This window comes from Telopea speciosissima, chromosome 10 (assembly GCF_018873765.1).
Source record: "Telopea speciosissima isolate NSW1024214 ecotype Mountain lineage chromosome 10, Tspe_v1, whole genome shotgun sequence".
In the NCBI taxonomy this organism is placed as follows: Eukaryota; Viridiplantae; Streptophyta; class Magnoliopsida; order Proteales; family Proteaceae; genus Telopea; species Telopea speciosissima.
This window is the reverse complement of record NC_057925.1, coordinates 45,966,578-45,988,796: the sequence shown is the minus strand read 5'-3', so window position 1 is coordinate 45,988,796 and position 22,219 is coordinate 45,966,578. Positions and strand designations below refer to the sequence as shown.

Genomic DNA, 22,219 nt, shown 5'->3' with positions numbered 1-22,219 from the left:
GAATTTATCATTATTTGAGCAAACAACATATGGGGAGTTCAGAAATGAGTTGTAACAAAATGGCCGCCACCCTATATTAGAGAGTAGCGAAGTCATTTCATGTAAATGGGTGCTTGTGTACCTTATCGGCCTAACCCAGTGGCTTAGAGAACCCTTTCCTAATTTTTAATTAGGAAAAAGCTAGGTTATGTCTCGTACGTAAGCTAGTTTCTATTGTGTCCATTTCTCTCTTGCCCCTTTTAAAATGACTCCATGCCCCTCTTGTATGATTCTCCATCCAATACCCCCATTCGTGCCACCCACTAGCTTACCGCACTCAGACAGGGTGCCTATCCCTTGCACTTTTTAGGCAAGAGATCTCTGTTTGGTGGTGTTTCCTACACCCTCTCACAGAGCATTGTGAGATGACGCCTTTGCCTCTTGGTTGGGTAGATCCCCAGGCGTGCTCACCCATTTGAGAGTGTAGGAAACACGACCAAGTAGAGATCTTTTTCCCTTGTTTTTTAAATTAGTCATATAATCATTGTTAGTAATGATTAGTCATTTTTTATTTGGAAATCCCATGGACATTTTGTCAAATATGGGTGGCGGGGTATTTTGATAATCGCATGTTCCCATCCAATGGATTTATGTGCGACCGTGTACTATGCATGGCTGTGCACAAAACCTTTGATATGTGTTTTTAACCATTTTCCTTTTACTTCACTTTTTTTTGGTGAAATCCTTTTACTTTACTAAGCCTTAATGATATCTGTTTTTAACTCTCTTCCTTGTACTTTACCAAGCCTCAATCACCCGGGAACATGGGCCAAACACACCCTCTTCCAGTACAGCCCGCCTCTCCAACCCATTCTCAGGAGAGACGCTGGTCACCCCCTCCTCAACTCTTCTGTAAGGTTAATGTGAATGCTTCAAAAACTGGGGCAAAATGTGGAATTGGGTTTGTAATTCGTGACTCAAGATCTAACCCCATTGTGGCTGTATCTGATCCACAGCATTTCACATCAATCTTCCAAAGTGAAGCAATTGCAATCCAAGGGGGCATGCTTCAAGGTATTGAGGAAGGCATCTTGCATATTATGGTGGAGTCGGATAGCAAGGAGATGATATCTCGGTTGGCACATACCACAGTATCGCCACAGGTGGGAGACTCTCAATATTGTTAAAGATATTCGGCATCTCTGTACCTTCTTTATCTCTTGTACCTTCCACCACATTTCTAGGGAGATTAACAGCGTAGCTGACTCCTTGGCCCAGAGGGCGTTGTCCGTAGCGTGTAGGACATCATGGCCCATTTCCACACCATGATTGTCAGAGATTTGTATTTCAGACAGTATGTGCTGATCACGTTTCAATAAATAGTTTCACTTTTACCAAAAAAAAAATTGATATGTGTTTTTTAACCATTTCCCTTCACGTTATCTTACATTTATAATCTATTATGAATGAGGGGACCTTGGGTCCACCTATCCAACCTTGGATTTGTGCTTTAGGACTACTGAATAGGATGAACCTTTGAGGAAACAATGAAACATACATGGTGAGGCATGCATGCTACACGGACAAATAACAAAATGAGGTCTATTCTTTCTCAAATTTTCTCGTCTTCGCGACCATTATCGTTTATCACAGCCAAGTCCCTAACATAGTTTTAGTGCACGGGATTGGATTGGGTATTTGTCACCTATAAAATCGATACGATATCGATACAATATAGGAATGGATGGTCATATCTAAAGATGTAAACGGATCGAATTCGAATCGGATTGGGTACTATCCGAATTCGAATTTGTTTACAATTCCGTTATCCGAATTCGATCCGAATATCCGCCGAATATAATAACACAAAACCAAATTTGAATTCGACTTGTTAAACGGATTTCGAATATTATCCGATTCGATTCGTTTAGCAACGGATACCAAATATCCGAATGTTTCTATCCGATTACCATCCGATTGTCCGTTTACTGTTTTCTATTTATTGAGCTTTATTTCTTCCTAGAAATGACTTCATTACACTCCGTTTTTCAAACCGATTTGAAATCATGTATCACATAATACATAAAATGCAAGGAATATAATAAAACAGAAAAGCCTGATCTAAAATCCAACCAAACCTGCAATATCCGAATATGGAACAACCCAACAAATATAAAGCAATAGGTGATGCTGTAGATAAGACTAATAACAAATCCAACATACAACAACCAGATTCATACAGTTAAAAAAAAAAAAAAAAAAAACAGAACCTGAAAGATAGAAACTCACGTAAATCTGTTGCCGACAGACTTGAGATCGACAACCTGAACAATGAGTTTTGGGACTTTAGAGGACGATCCAAGAGATGGATTCGCTAGAAATTAGAATGGTAGAAATGGCATCAGGGGTAATGCTATAAAGAAGAAAACGATGCATATGAAACAATAGAGAGAGAGAGAGAGAGAGAGAGAGACTTACCTTTGACAGTTGCTACTGGTGATTGCGCATGCAGAACGATGTCTCTTGTAACAACGAAGATGTGCGCAGGAGGGCATGAAACAATATGTACATGAAACCAGAGAGAGAGGGATTGTAGATTTGTAGTCACAGCGAATGGAAGGCAAAGAGAACGTTGAGTTTTAGGGTTATACTTGAGAGTCTTGAGAGTTGAGAGTTGAGAGACCGAGAATCCGATATTTCAGTTTTCAAAGAGGTTTTTGGCTTTCCAAGTTTCCATCGAGACTTTTGGTTTTCCTATCTTTTTTTGTCTTATTTACATTTTTATTTGTGGCTTTCCATCGAGACTTTTGGCTTTCCATCTAAACTTTTGGTTTGCCTAATTCCTTTTTTTGGTCTTATTTACATTTTTTTATGTATTTCTACTTTTTGTTTTGTTTTTATATGTTTTTCTAATAAATATATGATAACATCTATCCTAGTCAAATAGTAAGATATATAAAACAATCATATTTTCTAACTTACTAGTTACTAAGTTATAAATATAAATAAAATACAAAATTCAATAAGACAACTTAATCGGATAGACGGATACGAATATTTTATTTCGGATATTTTAATACCATCGGATAGCTAAACGAATCGGATAATAATCGGTCAGAAACATGGATTACCATATTTGTATTTGATTAGTTTCGGATGAATTCGGATAATTTCCGAATAGTGAATTTTCGAATACGAATCCTCATAAACGAATACGAACCCGAATCGAATACGAATTTTCGACTATCCGTTTACATCTCTAGTCATATCGGATATATTTGTCCTTATTTTTACTTTAAAAAATAGAATTTTTGACTGTTTTATCCCTTGTTCGTACTATATCACTGATACAATATCAAGATCGACCACTAGTAAAATCATTATGTATCGTCTGATGCGAAGGATACGATACCAATAACTCAAAGGCTCAAACCATGGTCCCTAACCCTAACCACAATTATTTTCCTACTACACACGGAGATCTAGCCGTAGCCGTCAAGATATAATAAAAAGCTACATATAAGTAAGGTACGCAATTTATGCACCCCACGCGAGTGTGAAACTACGCATGGGCGTGTGGCTTATATCACATTCGTACAGAAAAACAGTTGCTACTCTACTGGTGATCGCTGCCGTATCTAAATATAATTCATAATTAAATCAATATTTTTTTATTTTTTGAGTAAGAACCTAAATCAACATTCCCATTCACCATACGCTTCCATCTCCTTCTTAGTTCTTACCCAAAAAAACAAAATACGGTTCCATCTACTTGCGTTGCAGGTAACGCAAGTAAAAAGAAAAAAAGGTAAAGTAGTTCTAAAAAACACTTAAATATGCTTGTGTAAATTAATTACTTCAAATGTCTAATACACGTGTATAAGTATATTTAAGTATGATTGTATAAATGAGGCCTAGTTTACACTAGGGCTGTAATAGGGTCGGGTTGGGCCCGGTTTTATCAAACCCTAGCCCAACCTTAAGTCCTCTTAGCTGGGCCCAAGCCCGACCCGACCTTGACTCAGGGTCAGACAAATCCAACCCTGACCCGCCCTTAGGGTCGGGCCGGGCCGACTCTGATTGGCCCTGATCATGGGAAGGGGGAAAGAAATGCATGGGTTGGGAAGAACTTATTAATTTTACATAAAATAACAATATTATAAATTATATATAACACTTATTGTCTTCATATATAATATATTATATAAAAAAATGTGGGTGAAATTTAAAGTCTATAATGTATAAATTATATTAATATATATTTTATAGTATAACTTAAATCAAAGTCGGGTCTGGTCGGGCCAAACTTAGCTCAAGACCTCAACCCTAACCCGACCCGACCTGACCCTAACTCAGGGCCAGAAATTTTCAGCCCTGACCCGCCCTCAAGGTCAAATATTTCAGCCCAGACCCTGTTCAGGCTCAGGATGGGCCAGGGTGGGTTCGGGCCGATAGGGCTAAACTTGCACTCCTAGTTTACACGACTCTTGATCAAGTTTTCCAATATTTTGACTCGACTCGAGGAAATCGTTCGAGTCTCGATTTTCCAATCATGGTTTGGATGCCAAGTAAATTTAGAATTTAGATATGTCCCATATCTAAATTTAAAATTAATTATGTATATATAATTATGCCCCAAGTAAGTTTAGAATTTACTTTGTCTCATTTCCTTTTATTTCCCCTGCTTTCAAGTTTTTTGATTTTTTTTTCTTACATGCAAGTTGGGCAGGTCGACCTTACAAGCATGGTTTTAGTGCAGGTCTTGGGATTGGCATCATATCAAACATGTATAGCTTTGATTTTTCTTAAAATTAGGTTTTTTTTTTTTTTTCTATTTTATTTTACCCCTTGTTCGTACTATTTTTTATCAATACAATATCGACCAAGTATCGATATCGATGAGAAGGTCACCATCAAAATATGAGTATCAGTTGAATCGGCCGATCCAGCTGATTCGTACCAAAATTGGTGGACACCGATGCCAATCCCATATCGGGGAATCAGAATAATCGCTCAGATATTTTGATGAAAACAGAACTATCTAATCCGATACGGTTGACCGATACCGATACCGATTACTAAACACCCTGCTTGTAAGAAGAGGGAGGCTATGTCTAATGATGGTATGGTACGCGAGATTATTATATGTGATGGTCATGGTGTGCAGTCTTCGAAATTACCGCGTCTACGGCAGGAACACTCCCCGAGGATACGTTCGATGACCCTCTCAATCTCTCTCTCCCCAGCTCATACCTGACTTTATTCATTTTTTATTTTGATTAAACTTGAAAAAATTCAAACAAAATCGATGATGTGTGGGAGAGTGGAGAGATGAAGTAAAACCCTCAATCTCAACCACCCTTCAAACTTCACTTCAAACCTCTCAAATCTCTCAATCCAAATTCCAAACCAGAAGAAAAGAAACAAAGTGTACAGATAGAAAAAGGAAGAGAGAGAGAGAGGGAGAAAAAAAAGTTAAAAGAGAAAGCGAAGAAGAAAAGGGGTTATCAGGGTTTTCAGTTTGGATAGGTATGAAGAAGCGCAAGGTTCACCCATCACCACCCGTCGTCTCCGATCATCTTGCTTTCCTTCCGGCGACACTTCTGACGTTGACGGTAGCACTTTCTCCAGAAGAAAAGGAAGTATTGGCGTATCTCATCTCCTGTACCGGAAACTCAACGGATGGCCGGAGGAACACCCAGAAAACTGCTACTATCGGTGGCCGTGGCGGTGGCGATCATCCCTCATCATTTAACTGCAACTGTTTTCGATGTTATATGAGTTATTGGGTTCGTTGGGATTCTTCACCAAACCGTCAACTTATTCACGAGATACTTGATGCCTTTGAAGATGGGTTACTGCAACATCAAAGAGTTAACTACAAGAACAGAAGAGAAAGAAAGAAGAGAGGTGGTCACGTGTCGAATCATGATGTGAAGCCTTTTGTGGAGGGTTCGGTGGTCCGGCATGAGTTGGATGAGTTGGAAGCGGTGGAGGTGAGCAGCGGTGGTGGTGGTGGTGGTGATGGTGATGGTAGTGACGGCGAAACTGATGGTGGTTGTGGTAGTTGTGGAAGGGAGGAAGAGGTGGAGAAAGGCTCGGTGAGACGGTTCGTCAGTTTTATTGGGGAGAGGATTTGGGGCGTTTGGAGTCCATAGAAAAAAGATGGATTAGTTATAGAAAAAACAGTTCTTCTCTGCTCCTGAAGCTTAACTCTGCTCTTTCCTTCTTTATATTTCGCTCTTATTTATTTTTTTCCCCTTCCCCTTGTTTATACCTACCCTTTTGATAATGTAAAATGGGTATTTTAAATTAGTACAAGCTTTTCTCTCTGAAACTTGGAATGGAGATGATCACTGTCTTTTGATGATAAATGTGGTTTGAGCAGAGAGAAATGAAAAGAACAACCCACCCCTTCTAATCCTGATGAATTTCTTCTTTTTTTCCCCTTTTTTTAATTTTTCAGGTTTAACGTTTCTTTTCTACTGGTATTCTTTCTCCACTTCTTTTTTATTTGATTCCATATCTTTACTCTTCTTTTTATTCTTCTTTTCTTTAAATCCATTACATAAATGGATGGATTTGCAGGTTTTATTTTCAGGAATACTTTCAGGTCATGAGGTTGTCAAAATAAAATCCTGTCCCTGTAGCCTTAGTTGAATCAAGTCTGCAACTTGATCTTCTTCCTCTTCTCCTCTCTTTCAGTCCTCCCCCTTTAAGACCCATTTCTGCATTATTTCTGCAACTGATAATAAGAAATATTTGATCTTTGAAGACATTGGAAGTGATGTTGGAAACGATGGTTACCTTTTGCAGCTGTAATTTCTTCATTCTTCACTGTCTAGGATGTTTGGTTTGGAGTCATTGCAGTGAGAAAAGTTTGAGAATTGACAGCTTGGGGTGAGGTGCATTTTCGAAACTGCCCAAATGAGGGATTCACAGAACAGTGGTAGAAATGTAGAAATGGGGTTGTGATTTGAATTTGGAGTGGAGGGTATCATGGTCAAGAAAGGAACTGAAATTTTATCCAGTGTGGGTGTGGTCCTTGTCGCCATTAACGAGGTTGCGTAAGGTGAACTAACTCTCGAATATAGTGCCAAGGAGGGCAGAAAGTCCCGTAAATAGGGGCTTTAACAGGCGTTACAGCCATAATAGAGCCCCAAGTCCTTTCCTTTTCTCGTGATAAACTGTTCCATGTGGGCCTTCTTCACCCCTTTACTACCTTAACCAAGGGCACATGGCGTTAACTTTCTCCAACACCCAACTTTGGATTTCTAAACCGTGTCCCTAACTTATATTAATTAATTAATACCCTGCCCATCATCGCCAATAAAAATGTGAATTTTGATACTATTTATTGATTCAATTGCACAGCATAAAGTGTGTAAATGCACAGAAAGTGTCTGATGAATCGGAACAGAATCGATTGGCTTGATCAATCTAATTCTAATTCTAACTCTAACTCTAACTCTTAACTGATTCGAATTTGTGAATTTGTACTGGATGTCAAGGGTTTGGATCGATTTTGGCTAACCAATTTGAGTTGAATCAAAATCGACAGACTGATCCTGTTGCAGATTTGAATTGATCAATTCGTACTTGATTTCTAGGGTTCAGATTGATTCTAGGCTGTTTCGGACGAATCATAATCGTTTGGAGACCGATTACATTGTCAATTCGTATTGGATCACTAGGGTTTATATTGATTTCGAATGAATTAGAATCGACGGAGTTCAATCTCATTTCCAATTCCATTTACTTGAACCATGTGCTTAACTGCATCTAATTTGAGAGTGTTTCAATAGATTTCTTCTATCGAGGATATGATTCCATGTCTTTTGTTAATTTATGAGAGAGAGTTCTCTCAGCACTTACCAGGGAAAAGAAGGTTCTCTTAACAAGTGGCATAGAGGAACCAACCAATGAGACGCGATAAACGGGTATGTACATAAGAGGACAATGCAATAAGGTTATTTCGTGAGAGAGAAAGAGGTGCTATTTATTTTTGGGTTTATCATTTATTTATGGGAAAAGGTTAGGCACATCATCCTTGCGCCACAAGCTAGTGCCCACTGTGTCTATCTCTCTTCCTCTCTTTGAAATGACCTCATACCCCTCCTCAATGATGCTTTGTCTCACACCTCATTGGTATCACTTGCTAGGTTACTATACGAGGGCAGTATGTCTATCGAAAAAAAATCCTTTACAGTATCCTAATCAGCACTGTGGACTTGAGAGTTTGATACGTGGAAGATGCGACATCTAACAATGCTGAGCTCGAGAAGAATGAAAAAAAAAAATTGCCTCGCATTGAGCTCGCATAGTTAGATGAAGCTTCTTCCACATGTCAATCTCCGAGGGTTGCATTGTAGTGCACTGTTAGATGCCCGCACTACAGAGGATTTTAATGGTAAAAAAAATTCCTTTGCACTGCACCAATTAGACGATGCATTATAGTGCGGGCCTAAGAGTTCGACACGTGTAAGTTGTGCCAGGCCATCTAACGGTACTGAGCTCGAAAAAAAAGAAAAAAAAAATTTATCTTGCATCGTGCTTACATCATTGGATGAATCTTCTTCCAGGTGTCAAGCTCTCAGACACCACCAGATGTCCGCCCTCCAGAGGATTTTAGTTAATGTCTATCTCTCTCCCTTTATTTATTTTGGAACATGGCTTGGATTTCATGGCTTCGGGCTGGTTGGTTAGTACCTTCCCAACACAAATGGCATTGGTGTTTGGGCAATCCTTACTCCCTAGCTTCCCCCTTTAAAACAAATCAGTTATTAATAAAGAACTGAGAGGACAACAACAGAAGGACTCAAGTCTCGGGAAAACACTTAAATTAGATAATTTTGGCTTTTAACTCCCTAGTCTCCAACTTTAATTTGGTTACCTAAAATAAAAACGTGGCAAGCACTTCCTCTTTGGACCTTCTTGATTAGTATATTTTTTGCTCTCTTTCTTCTTTAAATTCCCTTTATATAAAGAACTAAAAGGAGACCCACTATTAACTCAATAATTAGATCATGTTGTCACCTTCTAAGTACTCAAACCATTACTCTCTCTTCAATTAATTAGTTGCCCTACTTTGTTAATGGTGGTGGTGGGGTTAATGGTGGTGGGGGGGTTAATTTTGATTTCTACAACCTAGAGGGCGGGTCTTGGTGCAACAGTAAAGGTTGCTCTATTGTGACCAAGTGGTCATGGATTTGAGTCTGAAAACAGTTTCTCTGTGAAAGCAGGGGTAAGACTGCATACATTATGACCCTCCCTAGACCCTGCAGTGACGGGAGCCTTGTGCATTAAATACGCTCTTTTTTTGTCTTTCTAATTTCTACAACCTATTTAGGAATCGATTATGAATGCTTTTGATCTTCATTTTTAACCTTTTCCTTTTTTTATCAAGTCAGTAAAATAGAAAAAAATCAATGAAAATTACTGGTAGATCTACAAGTCTTTTGAATTTTAAAAAAAAAAAAAAAAAACTCAAATAATCTATAGAAATCTTTTCTTTTTCTTGGTTCCAATTTGTAGGGTTCCAACTGGTTTTAGGCTAAATCTATTTGATATTGATCCAAGGATTTTAAACTTGAAATAGGGGTTGAATCACTCCCAAAAATCCTAGAATCGACCCCACTTATCTGAAAACGTAGAATATCTAATCCCAAAGAAAACCCCAGAATTGACCACTCTAGAATATCTAAAATGGAGATTAATCGCGAGCGATTCTGATTTTTAAAACAATGTTCATCAGATCCAATTCGAATCAGAATCGATGGAGACCGATCTTATCTCCAACTCTGATTTTTAAAATCTTGTATGAGAAGCTCTTTTAATTTTTTTTTAATGGAATGTGTGAGAGGCTCACTTGTATATCAAATTCTACAATTCTGAGTAGATCGTCTGACTTGTTTATGTGGGTCTTTCTTATCTTATGTAATAGTGTAACACCTAACTTAGGTAGGTAAAAACGTTGGTGAAACGAAAGTGATACTTTGGGAAGTATGAGAATGTCAATAAAATCCACTCCTTAAAAAGTCTTTAGGTCTCATTGTCTCAATGCCTTAAATACAACTCCAAAATTCCGAGGAAAATATTAACACTTAACACCACACTGATACCCAACTCAGTGGTCCTTCAATGCAAAAATAATGGGACCCATTGCATTGATCAGAGTTAGAAGCATTATATTCGTTAGATTGGAATTGGGATTTGGATCCTGAAATATTTAGTTCAAATAAAAGTAGGAATTGATTTAAGACCGAATTAATATTTCACCCATGGTGAAGAGAGAATCTTTTTAATCGTTAGTCGTAGAATTTGCTTTCCATCAAGGATACTTCAGACCTTTGAGAATTAGGGATGACAGTAATGATGAAACTCATTGTTTCAAGAATCCAATCACGAGCAAATCACCGTGGATGAAGGGTTTCTTTGTTTGCCTTGGATGACAAAATCTTCCACTTTGTCAAGTCTCTTGACTGGTTTAGAACTCGTTGATTTCATTTCATTAATATAATAAGAAGATGGCTCTAAGTGTCATCGGTTAATAATAACATCTTATACACTAAGTCAATAGTAAAAAAAAAAAGAACATTATCCAATCCTGTAGTTTCTATACCCAAATATAAGAACATACAAAATTACCATCTAATCCTTCCTAAAATTGAAAATCCCATCTATATTGATGCTCCTACACGCAATCTCATTGGCCCCTACACTGGTGTTGGGGCTACGCAACCAAGTATCATTCTCTTATCCTATATTTAATGAGGAAAGAGAAGGGGACCATATATTTAATGAATAGAGAGGAGAGAGAGAGACTATGATAGGGTAGTACACAACGTGTATTTCCTTTTTCTTACATGACATTGCTTTTTGAAAATTGTAATTTTTTTTTGAGAGATGATTCTTGGTGAAGCTGTGTGGGAGAATCTCCTACATCACACCAATGGTAATCTGGAGGATGGAATCAATTATATGAGCCCACATGATTAAGGTGAGAGAGAGAGAATTTTCTCACTTAATTAATTGGGCGATTTTTCTCTGGCTGGGAGTGCAAACTACGCCATACACATGGGGTGGTCATTTTGGCCATTTAGACGGTGAGGCGGTCATTTTGCCGAACCCCATGTATCGTATACGAGAGATTCTCTAATCAACTCCATCAAATAAAGGGAATAAGGTTTTATACATCATTTTGGATTAACATTTATGCCAACATAATTACATTTAATGCAAGTCGTGCACATACACGACCGTACATGAAGACTTTTACCTCATTTTTATGAAAAAAGGATTACAAGTTGGGATTTCTCAATAGCTGGAACGTGTCATTATCACAGATGTTACACCCACACCTTCCCAAACAAAACCCAGAAAGTGGCTGAGACTCATCAACTTGTTGGCTGGTCAGGTTTGAATTTAATTTAGAAACCCTTCGTCGTGTTTCAACTGAAATAAGAGTACATGGTCAACTCGATTCTTCTTTTCCAATATGTATATTTCAAGTTTAAATGCTCCAGTTGGGTACTTGAAGTAGCATAGTTTTTTCATATTATCAAGATTTTCTGAACTAAGAAATTAAAAAGGATAACCCAAGTCTTCAACCTTAGCAAAGTCAGAACTCAAAAGGGAGCTCTAAGTTCTCTATAAGCTATTTGCTTAGTTGGGTTTTAATTTACTAAACAAAATTATATATATGATATTTTCAATAATGTTTAATCCAGATTTCATGTAATTATAAAACTGAAATGTTTTGGGCGAGGAAGAAAGGTTGTTGCCGGCATGAAGCCTCCTCTTATACTAAAACCAATTCAATTGAATTTTATCTTTTGCACTTCAAGTACTGAACATGTGTACTACTTCATCTTCACGTACGAATAAGTGATGACATTTTTTTTTGTTTTTTCTCCAACATGTACCGAACTGTATGTGATATTATCACCTAATCGAACATGAAGCATATACATATGGGTAGGTGATCCAATCTCATTGGTTCAATCAATTTCACAGATTGTTGACAAGTATATGACTGAAGGCGAGAAATGGCTAATGGCAACTGTCTCTATTAGTTAGGTGTTGTTTTTTTGTTCAGAAGGGAGGGGAGAGGGGATTATTATCCTCTCTAATTTCTTAAAGTGTGGCAATGCAGCAGTGCTAGGTGAAGATGTTGACACCTGACAGCTGCCACATTTAATGGCCCAATCTCATTGATATGGAGAGGATAATTTCCAGGAAGGAGACGGGGTTGGGGGGGGGGGGGGGAATTAGTTAGGTTGAAATATGAAAAGAGAAAAAAGAGGGTTTCCATGCACGACCGCATAAGACATGGATGGTTTGTTTTTTTCTTCTTTTTTTTGGGTAAAAAGACATTGGTGGATTATGATACGTCAAATGTGATTAATTTGGACCCCTATTGAGAGAGAGAGAGAGAGGCTGTGATCGAAATCTTTTGCCAAAGAGAAATTATATTGAAAAGAACAAGATAAAACATCAGCTCTAATCCTATACTTTATAACCATAGTAGCTAACCTATGAGGCACACTCCCACCTATTACCTATCTATGTTGCTTTTTAATATGGGTGAAAAAACGCCACCCGGTTGCACCAAACACGTCGTCCTGCACTCTGACACATGGGTGTATGAAATGACCACCACACCTTTGGCCATTTCTAGGGTTTCAGGGGTGCAACGATCATTTCGAGCGCACTTGAGTCAACACGGAGGTGTGACGTGCGCTACACAACCGGGTGGCGTTCTCTTTCACTTTTAATATTTACAGTACTAAAAGAATTCACAAGCGAAGTAATGTCTACCAAAATGGCAAAACACTCCCAAAGCCAAACTGTAATACTTTTTTACTTTGAAATCCAGTCTACCAAGCTTTGATAATCTGTCTATAACTCTATGGTTTTGCTACCCGTGACTTTGCTCCATAGATTCCTTGTTGAAACCTCTTGCCTCTACTTCTTCTGGGGATCTTGCATAGCCATAATCCATAAATGCAGACAAAATTATTTTTAAAAATGATTACTGCCTAGCCATGAATGTGAATAACAATTTGAATATGAAATTTACAAGAGGATGACCCTTGATAAGCAGGTTAATGTAACATTGCAAGGAAAGATAAAAGAGGGTTCTTCCTTCCCCCTCATCATCAAGGAAGAAAGGTGAGGAACAGAGAACCCCACCCTTAATACTATTTCTCTGCATAGCAAAAAATCATTCATATCAACCCTAAAATGGAGGCAATTTTACAAACCTAATAGGTCTCACTTTCTTCTTACATTTTTTAGCTTTCATTTCTTTTACAGCAACTTAGTTGGTCAATCTACAAATTGGGCAGAGTGAAACTAAAACTTCATACCAATCTTGTCATGATTTTTCCACCCATAGTTTCTGATACAAAGTTAGAAACAAAAACAGACATGATCCTCTTATAACCAACAGAAAACCAGAATGAATTGGAAGCATCAATGGTAACATTGTGCTCATATAAAAAAATGTGATACTTGTACGAGGCTTTCTATGTTCTCGTAGACATATCCACAATCACATGAATTCACAAAATATGAGATCAACATATGTTCAAGTAGTCATTTATACATCACTAACCCCTCAAAGAGGAATTCCCCCATAACCATCTGCTAGCCTCTAGCAGATGGGATACCATTACATGCCAGTTAGATGCAGGACAGAATGCTCACCATGCAAAGCTTCAACCTCTCAAATAATTCCAAAATAAAACTCATTGCCATTTTCAGACATGTCTTCTCCTAGACCTCCCCCACAACCCCAGAAGGACAGGGGAGGGGGGGAGTGATCATTCAGCAAAAATGTGGTCCAAACCACTCCATCAGTTCATTTAAGTATTCAGGAAAGAGCCAGAAAATGTGGGTCCAAACAACTAGAGTGAGCCCACAGAATAGAAGCTTAAATTCCTCACACAATTAGATCAGGTGGCCAAAGAATTGTCAAATATTTACAGTTACAGCCTATCTACCAACTAGATAATCTACAGGATACAAGATGAAGGCTACCCCCAACAACCAACCCCACCCAAAAAATAATAATAATAATAATATCAAACATTCACAGGTATGGAGGAGATACAGGTTTTGAAACGATCAAGAATCACATTCTGGCTTACCAACGCTGAATGGGAAGGAAGTGGCAGGCCATCCTTGACACACCTATCGTAATTTTCCAAAGCTAAGACAATGTTGCTGAAATCCGGTCGCCTTGAAGGGTTTGATGACCAGCAACGCTTTATGAGGTTGGCAAGTGCAGGCTGACAATTAGCTTGCAACGGGGGCCTTTCATTCTGCCACAAGAAAAACAAGAGCCAAAATGAAGCTTTTTAAGTATCCAAATGGATATAGAAACCACAAGGGCAAGGTTTCTCAATAAACCTGGAAGAGCATATATTGGATGCCTGGAGTCCATTGATTAGCTGGAACATATTACTACCACAGATGTTACACGGTTACACCCATACCTTCTTCCCAAATAAAACCCAGAAAGTGGCTTAGACTCATCATGGACTCCAGGGATCCAACATAGCACAAAGTTTATGTCAAGTAATGCATATTCAGTTGTTCTGCACTTTAGGTTGACACATAATATTTTGTCAATGAGATTGAGATTGAAAAGCAGTTGAATGCAACCTGATGGAGACAGTACAGAGTTTCCATCCAAAGCATGCATAAATAAATACATCACATTCTAAGATATCACACATGACAGCTAAAAGCAAGAAAAAGAAAATGAGCATTTTCCCCCTTTTGAGACACATACTCTGTAAATGTTGAATGTCCTTTTGATATGTGATGAATCCATGTGCTATGTAGAAAACAATATGCCCTCTAAAAACAATCCAAGCATGACCTGATTTTCTCTCTTTCAAATGATGATTTTGATCATTGTATGGATCGTTATTATGTAACATGATTTGTTTAAGCATTTTTTTCAAAGGCAAAATCCAATATTTTCCACGACTTGGTAAGCACCATGCTTCTGCCCCTTTAACAACTTGTGCATTCACATTATCCAAAACATGGCCATTCTTAGATGAGTTATGAGTGACATTGCAGAATATTATGTATTTCCATTGCCCATCCAAGTTGCAGGTTGCCAGTTGAGTTATTCAAGTCCCTTGGCTTATGGGCTTAGTCAAAGATGAAGCATGAGTGTATGACTAGGAAAATATATCCGGGCTAGCATCCATGTCACAAATATTTTATCCTAACTAAAGTTATGTCATGTAGAGGGGGGAAAAAAGAACTAAACAAATGGCAACAGTGACCCTGTACTACATGATTATGTATGGGTTCAGAAGACACCTACAGGGAGAGGTCCAGCTGTGAATGTTTGTTGATTTTGCTGATGATATAATGTTGATTGAAGAGACTAGTAGGGTAAATGCCAAGTTTGAATTAATGTGAAAGAGATTGAAGAGGATTTTTTTCCCATAGAATTTGAACTGGGTGGAAGAAAGGGAGAGAAGATTTTCAGTTGAAAAGACTGGCATTGCTTTATGGAACTTAAAAATGTTGGGAAACAAAGAAACAATATGTACAACAAATGATTGTAACTGAGAAGAGGTTGCTGATGTGCATCAATGGCAAAGCTCAATGAGAATTGAATGCAGTGGGAGATCTTTGGAGAAGCACCAGTTGGTCATAAGATCAGGAAAAGTCAGTGCTATTTGCAAAGAAGACTAATGAATACTCCACTGAAAGGTGTTAAAAGGTGCAGATTAAAGGATTTAAAAGGAGGTAAAGGTAAAAACTTGACTTTGGTGATGTGGTGAGAACAGACAAAAGCACAAATGAATTGATAACAAGATGACATTAAATAGGTGGAATGGTGGAGCAGATTTCATTTAGCCGATCCCAGTCTTTTTCTCTCTTTTTCTTTTTCTTTTTAACATTTTCAAACACAGATGCTTTGTGGAATTTTCAGATGGCTATCAAAGCCAATTCTTGAACAAGGGACACAGCCAAAATTTCAACATATCATAGGGAAAAAAATGACATATCAGGTCCAAGGAGTCTTACTGTTCATCAGACAGTACAAAACTTATCATTTATCAACTCATTTTGAATGAGAAGGCATCAGAGCAGTTGGCTAAGGACCTTCAACTTAATGAGCAAAGCACATATTACTTCAATGAGGTACCAATGTTCTCTTAATAGGAATCCAGGCAAGCGGTCTGTGGTTCAATATATTCTCCTTAAAGTAAGTTCATGAGACCACTGGTTGATGCTAACAGTTTATCTTTTCTTCTTACATTGAGGAAAAATACAGTAAATGGGACAAAAGGGATCCACAGATCAAATGGTCATGATCATTGGTAAGGCTAGTTTTTTATTTTTAGCTTTTGTTTTTTTGCTCTAGAAATTTTGCAGGTTACCATCAAACAGTTGGTCCACCCAACCATGCAGCACCAGTATGAAACTCCCAATGGTCCACCTCTCCAATACATAGGATTTTATAGCACAATAATAGCCTTATGTACATTTCTAATTAAAAAACACAGCATTATTTCCCCTAAAAAGTCAAAAAAAAGAAAAGAAAATAAAAATCTGCTTTGCTGAACCAAAACAATCAAATTAGCAAAGAGGCACAAGTAAGGTTTGAATTCTATAAAACTGGCTACCTTCTCTGACACAGCAAATGCTGCTTGCACAGGTGTCATTCCTTGAAATGGAAGCAGAGCTGTTGTGAGTTCCCAAAGAACAATGCCAAAGCTATACACATCTACTTTCCTGGTGTATGGTTTCTCCTTGATCATCTCTGGGGCCATCCAACGGTAAGTCCCCATGTTACCTTTTGCTGCTTGACACTGTGTTTCCAGACATGAGGTACCAAAGTCCGCCACTTTGACCCGCATCTCATCATTGAGGAGTAAGTTATTGGATTTGAGGTCCCTGTGGATCACACCTTGAGAATGAAGATATTCCATTCCTCTGGAAATGTCAAGAGCTAATCTCAAAATTGTTTCAGTTGAAAGCGAATATGGCTCTTTCTTGTTGAGATACATCCTAAGAGTTCCTTGTGACATGTACTCTGTGATGATGCAGAAAACAGGAGGCTTTTTACAAGCCGCAATGAACTGTTAAGAGAAGTGGAATGACCTTTGTCATAAGTATATCTCTTTAGAAGCAAACTAGCAACAAGTGAATTAACTTACCATCTTGGAAAATATCAGAAGAGCACCCCATAGAAATAACCCAATCCCAAAAACTCATTGTTCAATTTCTATATCCATTTGAATCACCAAAAATAAAATCCGCAAGGCGTCGCCTAGGTGATTGCCTTGGCATTCAAGCGTCTTGACAACTAATGTCATCTTGGTCGCCTAGGTGGGTGTTTTGGGTGCCTCGGTCACCTTGTTGGTATCACCTTGTGTCCAGGCCCCTTCCAACGCCTTGGGTCGCCTAGATGCTTTGACAACTATGGTCCCCTTGTTACAACACGTTGGTTGTCAAAGTATTAAATGACTAAATCATCCATAGTTATACCTCTAAATGGGAACGTTTTGGTATATTATTGCCAATAACATGCTGTATTACCCAAAAAAATTATAAAATGGCATCAGAACTGCACTTTTTAAGGGTATTTTTAACACTTCAGTTGTGTTTTTCAATGATGCTTTTGTCCTACGAATTCCAACAACTAAAATGCTTTAGAAGGAGCTATCTGATAGGTAATTACTTCTTTTGTAAAAAAGAGCTACCCAATGCACGAGGCTCCGGCTACTACAAGGTCTGGGAGGGACAAATGTGCGCAGCCTTACCCCCTGCTTCGCAGGAGAGGCTGTTACCAAGGTTCTATCTTCTTTTGTATTTAGCATATATAAAAATTAGATACCGGTTTTTTTTCTAGATATGATAGTTTGATTGCAAAGTTTATTAAGATATTTTCCCATGGAGATATTGGTTAAATACATCATTTTGAAGATTTTCAATCAAGTTTACAAATGTATACTTTTCAAGAAACTCCTGATTATAGCTAAACTAATTAAAGCTGGATGGTGTTTGCCACCTGGAACTAGATCACTTCATTTGAGTCATGACCAAGGTTTAAAGTATAAGTATTGAGTATCGTATTGAAAGGATAATTTTAAGAGACGTATCATATCATATCGTATCGGAGAGACGCAAGATATGCTGAAGATATGTATGGAAATAGTCAAGAAACATAAAGAAATGCTTAGGATATATGTAAAATACAGTTTTAAAGTATAAAATAGTATAAATAAGTTAGGATGAGGCAAATGCATTCAATTGATTATATATAAAAGATGAGATTTCTTACATCTACTAATACCAATTTTTTTTAGGTATCCTGGTATCGTATTGTATCGGTACCTTAAAGATTTGATATGTATCGGTTACTTTTGGCGGATACAGAAGGATACTTAAAACCTTGGTCATAACTGATTTGATAATGGGAAAATAAAAATAATATCATCTTCAGAATTCACCAAATATAACTGAAAAAAATCAACCAATGAACTCAGTTCTATAATATCTTCATATTACGTTGATGACTCGAGATGAGTGCACTCTCAAAAGAACAGGTTATCCCCTGAGATATTATGCAAAACCAAAATGAATTGTCTCATCTCAGAAGGCAGTCCAACTGCAGGATAAATATCTGTTTTTGTTAATTTTATAATTATTACATGTATTATATTTTAAGACATACTAGGGTTCTTGTAGATTCAGCGAGCTTCTCACCAAAAACATCCAAGACAGTGTTTGCACTTATAATTTCTAGTTGCCATGTTAAGCTTAAGTAAGTAACTCTTGCATGAATTTAGCCAAACAATGAATACTCTGCAGTTTTTTTTTTTAATATATAAATGAACTATATCAAGGTTTAAGCATTTCAAAGTTTGAGAGGAATCAAACTTCAAAATTAAATTTTCTGAATTAAGTTATACCAGTCATTACTGATCAGAAAGATTCCACCTCCTGGTCAAGCTAAGGTAATAAAATAAATAATTTTATCCAGCCATCTAAAGATTTCATTTCGATGAGAAGTTAATATGTTCGGAGATTGACAATTATAAGAACAACAACCAAATGTATGTACTACAAAAAAAACAGAAAACAATAACCATTCTTTCACAGACACTTAGGACTGATATTTAAATTTTGGTGATTGAATCAGTATAAAAAAAACATACACAATAGCAGGTCTTCAATAATATACAGTAATAAGTTAAATGACAACCTATACTAAAACTTTGTCACCCAATGCATATATGATATAATGAACTGGAGGTGAATTCTAACCTGAACCACATTGGGATGGGAAAGACGCGAAAGCAGGGCGACTTCAGACTTGAACTGCTTCTCAAGCAAATCTTGGGTCTCCTCATCCTGATTTGGAATCCTTACCATCTTCACTGCAACTGCCCTTTGTTTGTAAATTCCTCGGTAGATCCGACTGTGAGCACCAGAAGCAAATTTGTTGCCGATAAATAGCTGAGAAAGATCAGCAGTCCATTCCTCCGGGTCCTGATTTGATGCTTCCCAGGTCTCCACATTTTCGGAATCCAATAACATGGACCATGATTCCAGACTATCAAATCTTTTTCTATTCAAATCCTCTGTTTCTGTAGCTGGAGCCTTTGACGAAGAAAGAGAAGGGAGGGGTTTACTCTTATCCTTCCTCAGCCGGAGTGCCCGGAAAAAAGATGTTCCCATTTTTTCCCAGGGGAACTTCTATCTATTTCCTGGGGTTGCTCTTGAAGAAAAATTAATGGGTGCTTCTTCTCTGAGAATTAGAATTATTTCTTGCCGATCTAGAAACATGGGTTTTGAAGTGGGAGATGGGTTTTCATGGCTTCTCAAAAACCAGTGATGAAGTGAAAAAGAAACCCAATAAAAAAAATCGATAGAAAGAGAGAGATAAAGTGTGTATATCCTTTCTTTAGAGGGAATAAGGAAAGGAAGGGGAAGAAATGGGCTCTGAACAGAGGAAGAGATGAAGATTTTCGCAGTTTCGGGAAATAGTTTCCCATGCGCCATCCATCCATAATAAGAATTGGAAGATGGAGAAGGTGGGTAATGAATTAAAAGCAAATGGGTTCAGAAATCTCTCGTGATTCGTGGCTCGAAAGTGCGCGTATGCTACAGAGAGAAAGTTAGAAAGGGACGGAGAGAGAGAGAGAAGGATGGGATGGGAGGGAAAGTAGGGAAACACTTTTTAGATTTTATTACTGGGACCGAATCCTTATTCCTTGCGTAAGTTTTTTCGCATTCATGGATTGCTCCATCCATGACAAACAGTTTAGTGGGTACAGTGGTAGAGGGAGGAACAAAGGAGCATATACCATTTACGCGCTCTGCGTTTTTCCATTGGAAGATGAAGAAGATCCACTAAGAAAGGAAACAAGGAAGAAGGCAACAATTACCTGGGATTCCAGATTCCTCTTACTACTATTCTGTAATTTGCTTTCCAATGTTTGATGATTGATTACATCCTGAGGATGATGGAAGGAAAGGGAATGCCTTTTCCTGCTCCAGTGCTTCCACCCAGTTCCACACTGTTCCCTTCCCGCTCTGTTATAAATACAACTGCATTGGATCACCATTCACCAATTATGTCAAACGTATAGTTTGTTTATCTATTAGATCCACTGGGATTAAAGTACTAATACTAAATACTAAGCTAACAGTTGAAGCTTGGACCGGTCGCAAGTCTCCCTTAATCACTATTATCTTTTGGGGTTTGACGAGGTCTGGGAACTCATGATATTGTCTGCTCTGAGTTGCCCGCCGAAGCTAGCTCAATGTCGCTCTCATGATTTTGAAAGGTTTCGTGAAGGAGTGAGTACTCCAATCCTTATACCTCAATGTCACTCTCATGATTTTGAAAGGCTTCATGAGGATTTGAAGATTCCAATCCTCGTAAAGACCTCTTCCCTTCACTTATCGACATGCATCTATCTTAATTGCCCTTGAGGCCAGTTTTTACCCACAAGAGAGGACCTTTAGAGAAGGGAGGAGCGTGTTGATAGGTTTTTACATGTCTAAGTAGGGGTTCCCAAAGACAACACCAAATCCACCAATGATGAGAGCAAGAAATAAATTACATGATATTGTCCATGATATTGTCCGTTCTGACCCACCAATAATTGTGATAAGTTCGAACGACATTAAGCTAGTTTTGACGGACAGTTCATTAAGAACAGTGGAGCTTGATCAGCATAAGGAGTTCAGCCAATTCAACCTGAGCCTTACCCTACAAAATATTCTGCTACTTTTCATCACCATTAATCATTAGAGTTAGTTTTGTATTTTATGCTAAGTAGTTTTGCAGTCTTTTCATTAGGCTAATCACGTGATGGATTGAGTGCTTGCCATGTTTAAGATTTGGCTCTAATAGTAAATTATGCAGATCGAATAATGAATATGCAAGTGATGGGTTCAGATTTTGATAGAATATAACTATCAGATTTGAAACAATAATTTTCAGGATAAATATCAGAAATAAAAAATTTCAAAAATTAGAAATTGATGAGAAAAAAGGTGGAGAGAGAAAAGACCTATCAAAGGTTGAAGGAAAAGATGAGAGGAAAAAGAGGACCTGAATTCAAGAATCTATCAATGAAGAAGGAAGAAAGAGAGAAATAATAAGATAAGAAAATCGATAGGAAGAAGAGAAGGGATAACCTCCATGTAACCATGCATAGTGATAATAAGGCGTCACTATCCTACATGGTATAGAAAAGATAAGGGATTATTGCATAAACAAAAATTATATGTAGGGGAACGTGGCCCCTAACCTCCATGTAACCATGCATAGTGACAATGAGGCGTTACTATCCTACATGGCATAGAAAAGATAAGAGATTATTGCATAAACAAAAATTATATGTGGGGGAACGTGGCCCCTAACCTCCATGTAACCATGCATAGTGAGAATGATGCATTACTATCCTACATGACATAGAAAAGATAAGAGATTATTGCATGGACAAGAATTCTATGTGGGGGAACATGGCCCCTATGCGTCCATGGAGGCCAATGGGAGCATATACTACAACATCAACAGAGCACTCATTACCGCCTTTCATGGGGGCGGAGTGATCATTTCGTCCCCTTCTGTGTCTAGAAGAGACTATTCATTACCAAAATATCTCAGTCTCCTATTGTACAAATCGATGACCACTAGTTTGTATATGTGGAGAACATGGTCATGGTGACAAGCTTAGTG

The 22,219-nt window shown here is 37.9% G+C and overlaps 2 protein-coding genes across 2 annotated transcripts; one reads left to right on the top strand and one right to left on the bottom strand.

Moving 5' to 3' along the window:
* The first annotated feature begins 5,494 nt into the window (after window positions 1–5,494).
* LOC122642024 lies at window positions 5,495–6,153 on the top strand. The gene has a single exon (XM_043835409.1). It carries the CDS (start codon window positions 5,511–5,513, stop codon window positions 6,135–6,137), a length of 627 nt encoding a protein of 208 aa, XP_043691344.1. The 5' UTR covers window positions 5,495–5,510; the 3' UTR covers window positions 6,138–6,153.
* A 7,884-nt stretch (window positions 6,154–14,037) lies between these two features.
* Window positions 14,038–19,903, bottom strand: LOC122642023 (serine/threonine/tyrosine-protein kinase HT1). Its single transcript, XM_043835407.1, has 3 exons — window positions 19,291–19,903; window positions 16,644–17,099; window positions 14,038–14,306 (listed from the first exon to the last, which is right to left on the bottom strand). The coding sequence occupies exons 1-3, from the start codon at window positions 19,702–19,704 to the stop codon at window positions 14,067–14,069; spliced, it is 1,110 nt and encodes a 369-aa protein (XP_043691342.1). The 5' UTR covers window positions 19,705–19,903; the 3' UTR covers window positions 14,038–14,066.
* Between the last annotated feature and the right edge of the window lie 2,316 nt (window positions 19,904–22,219).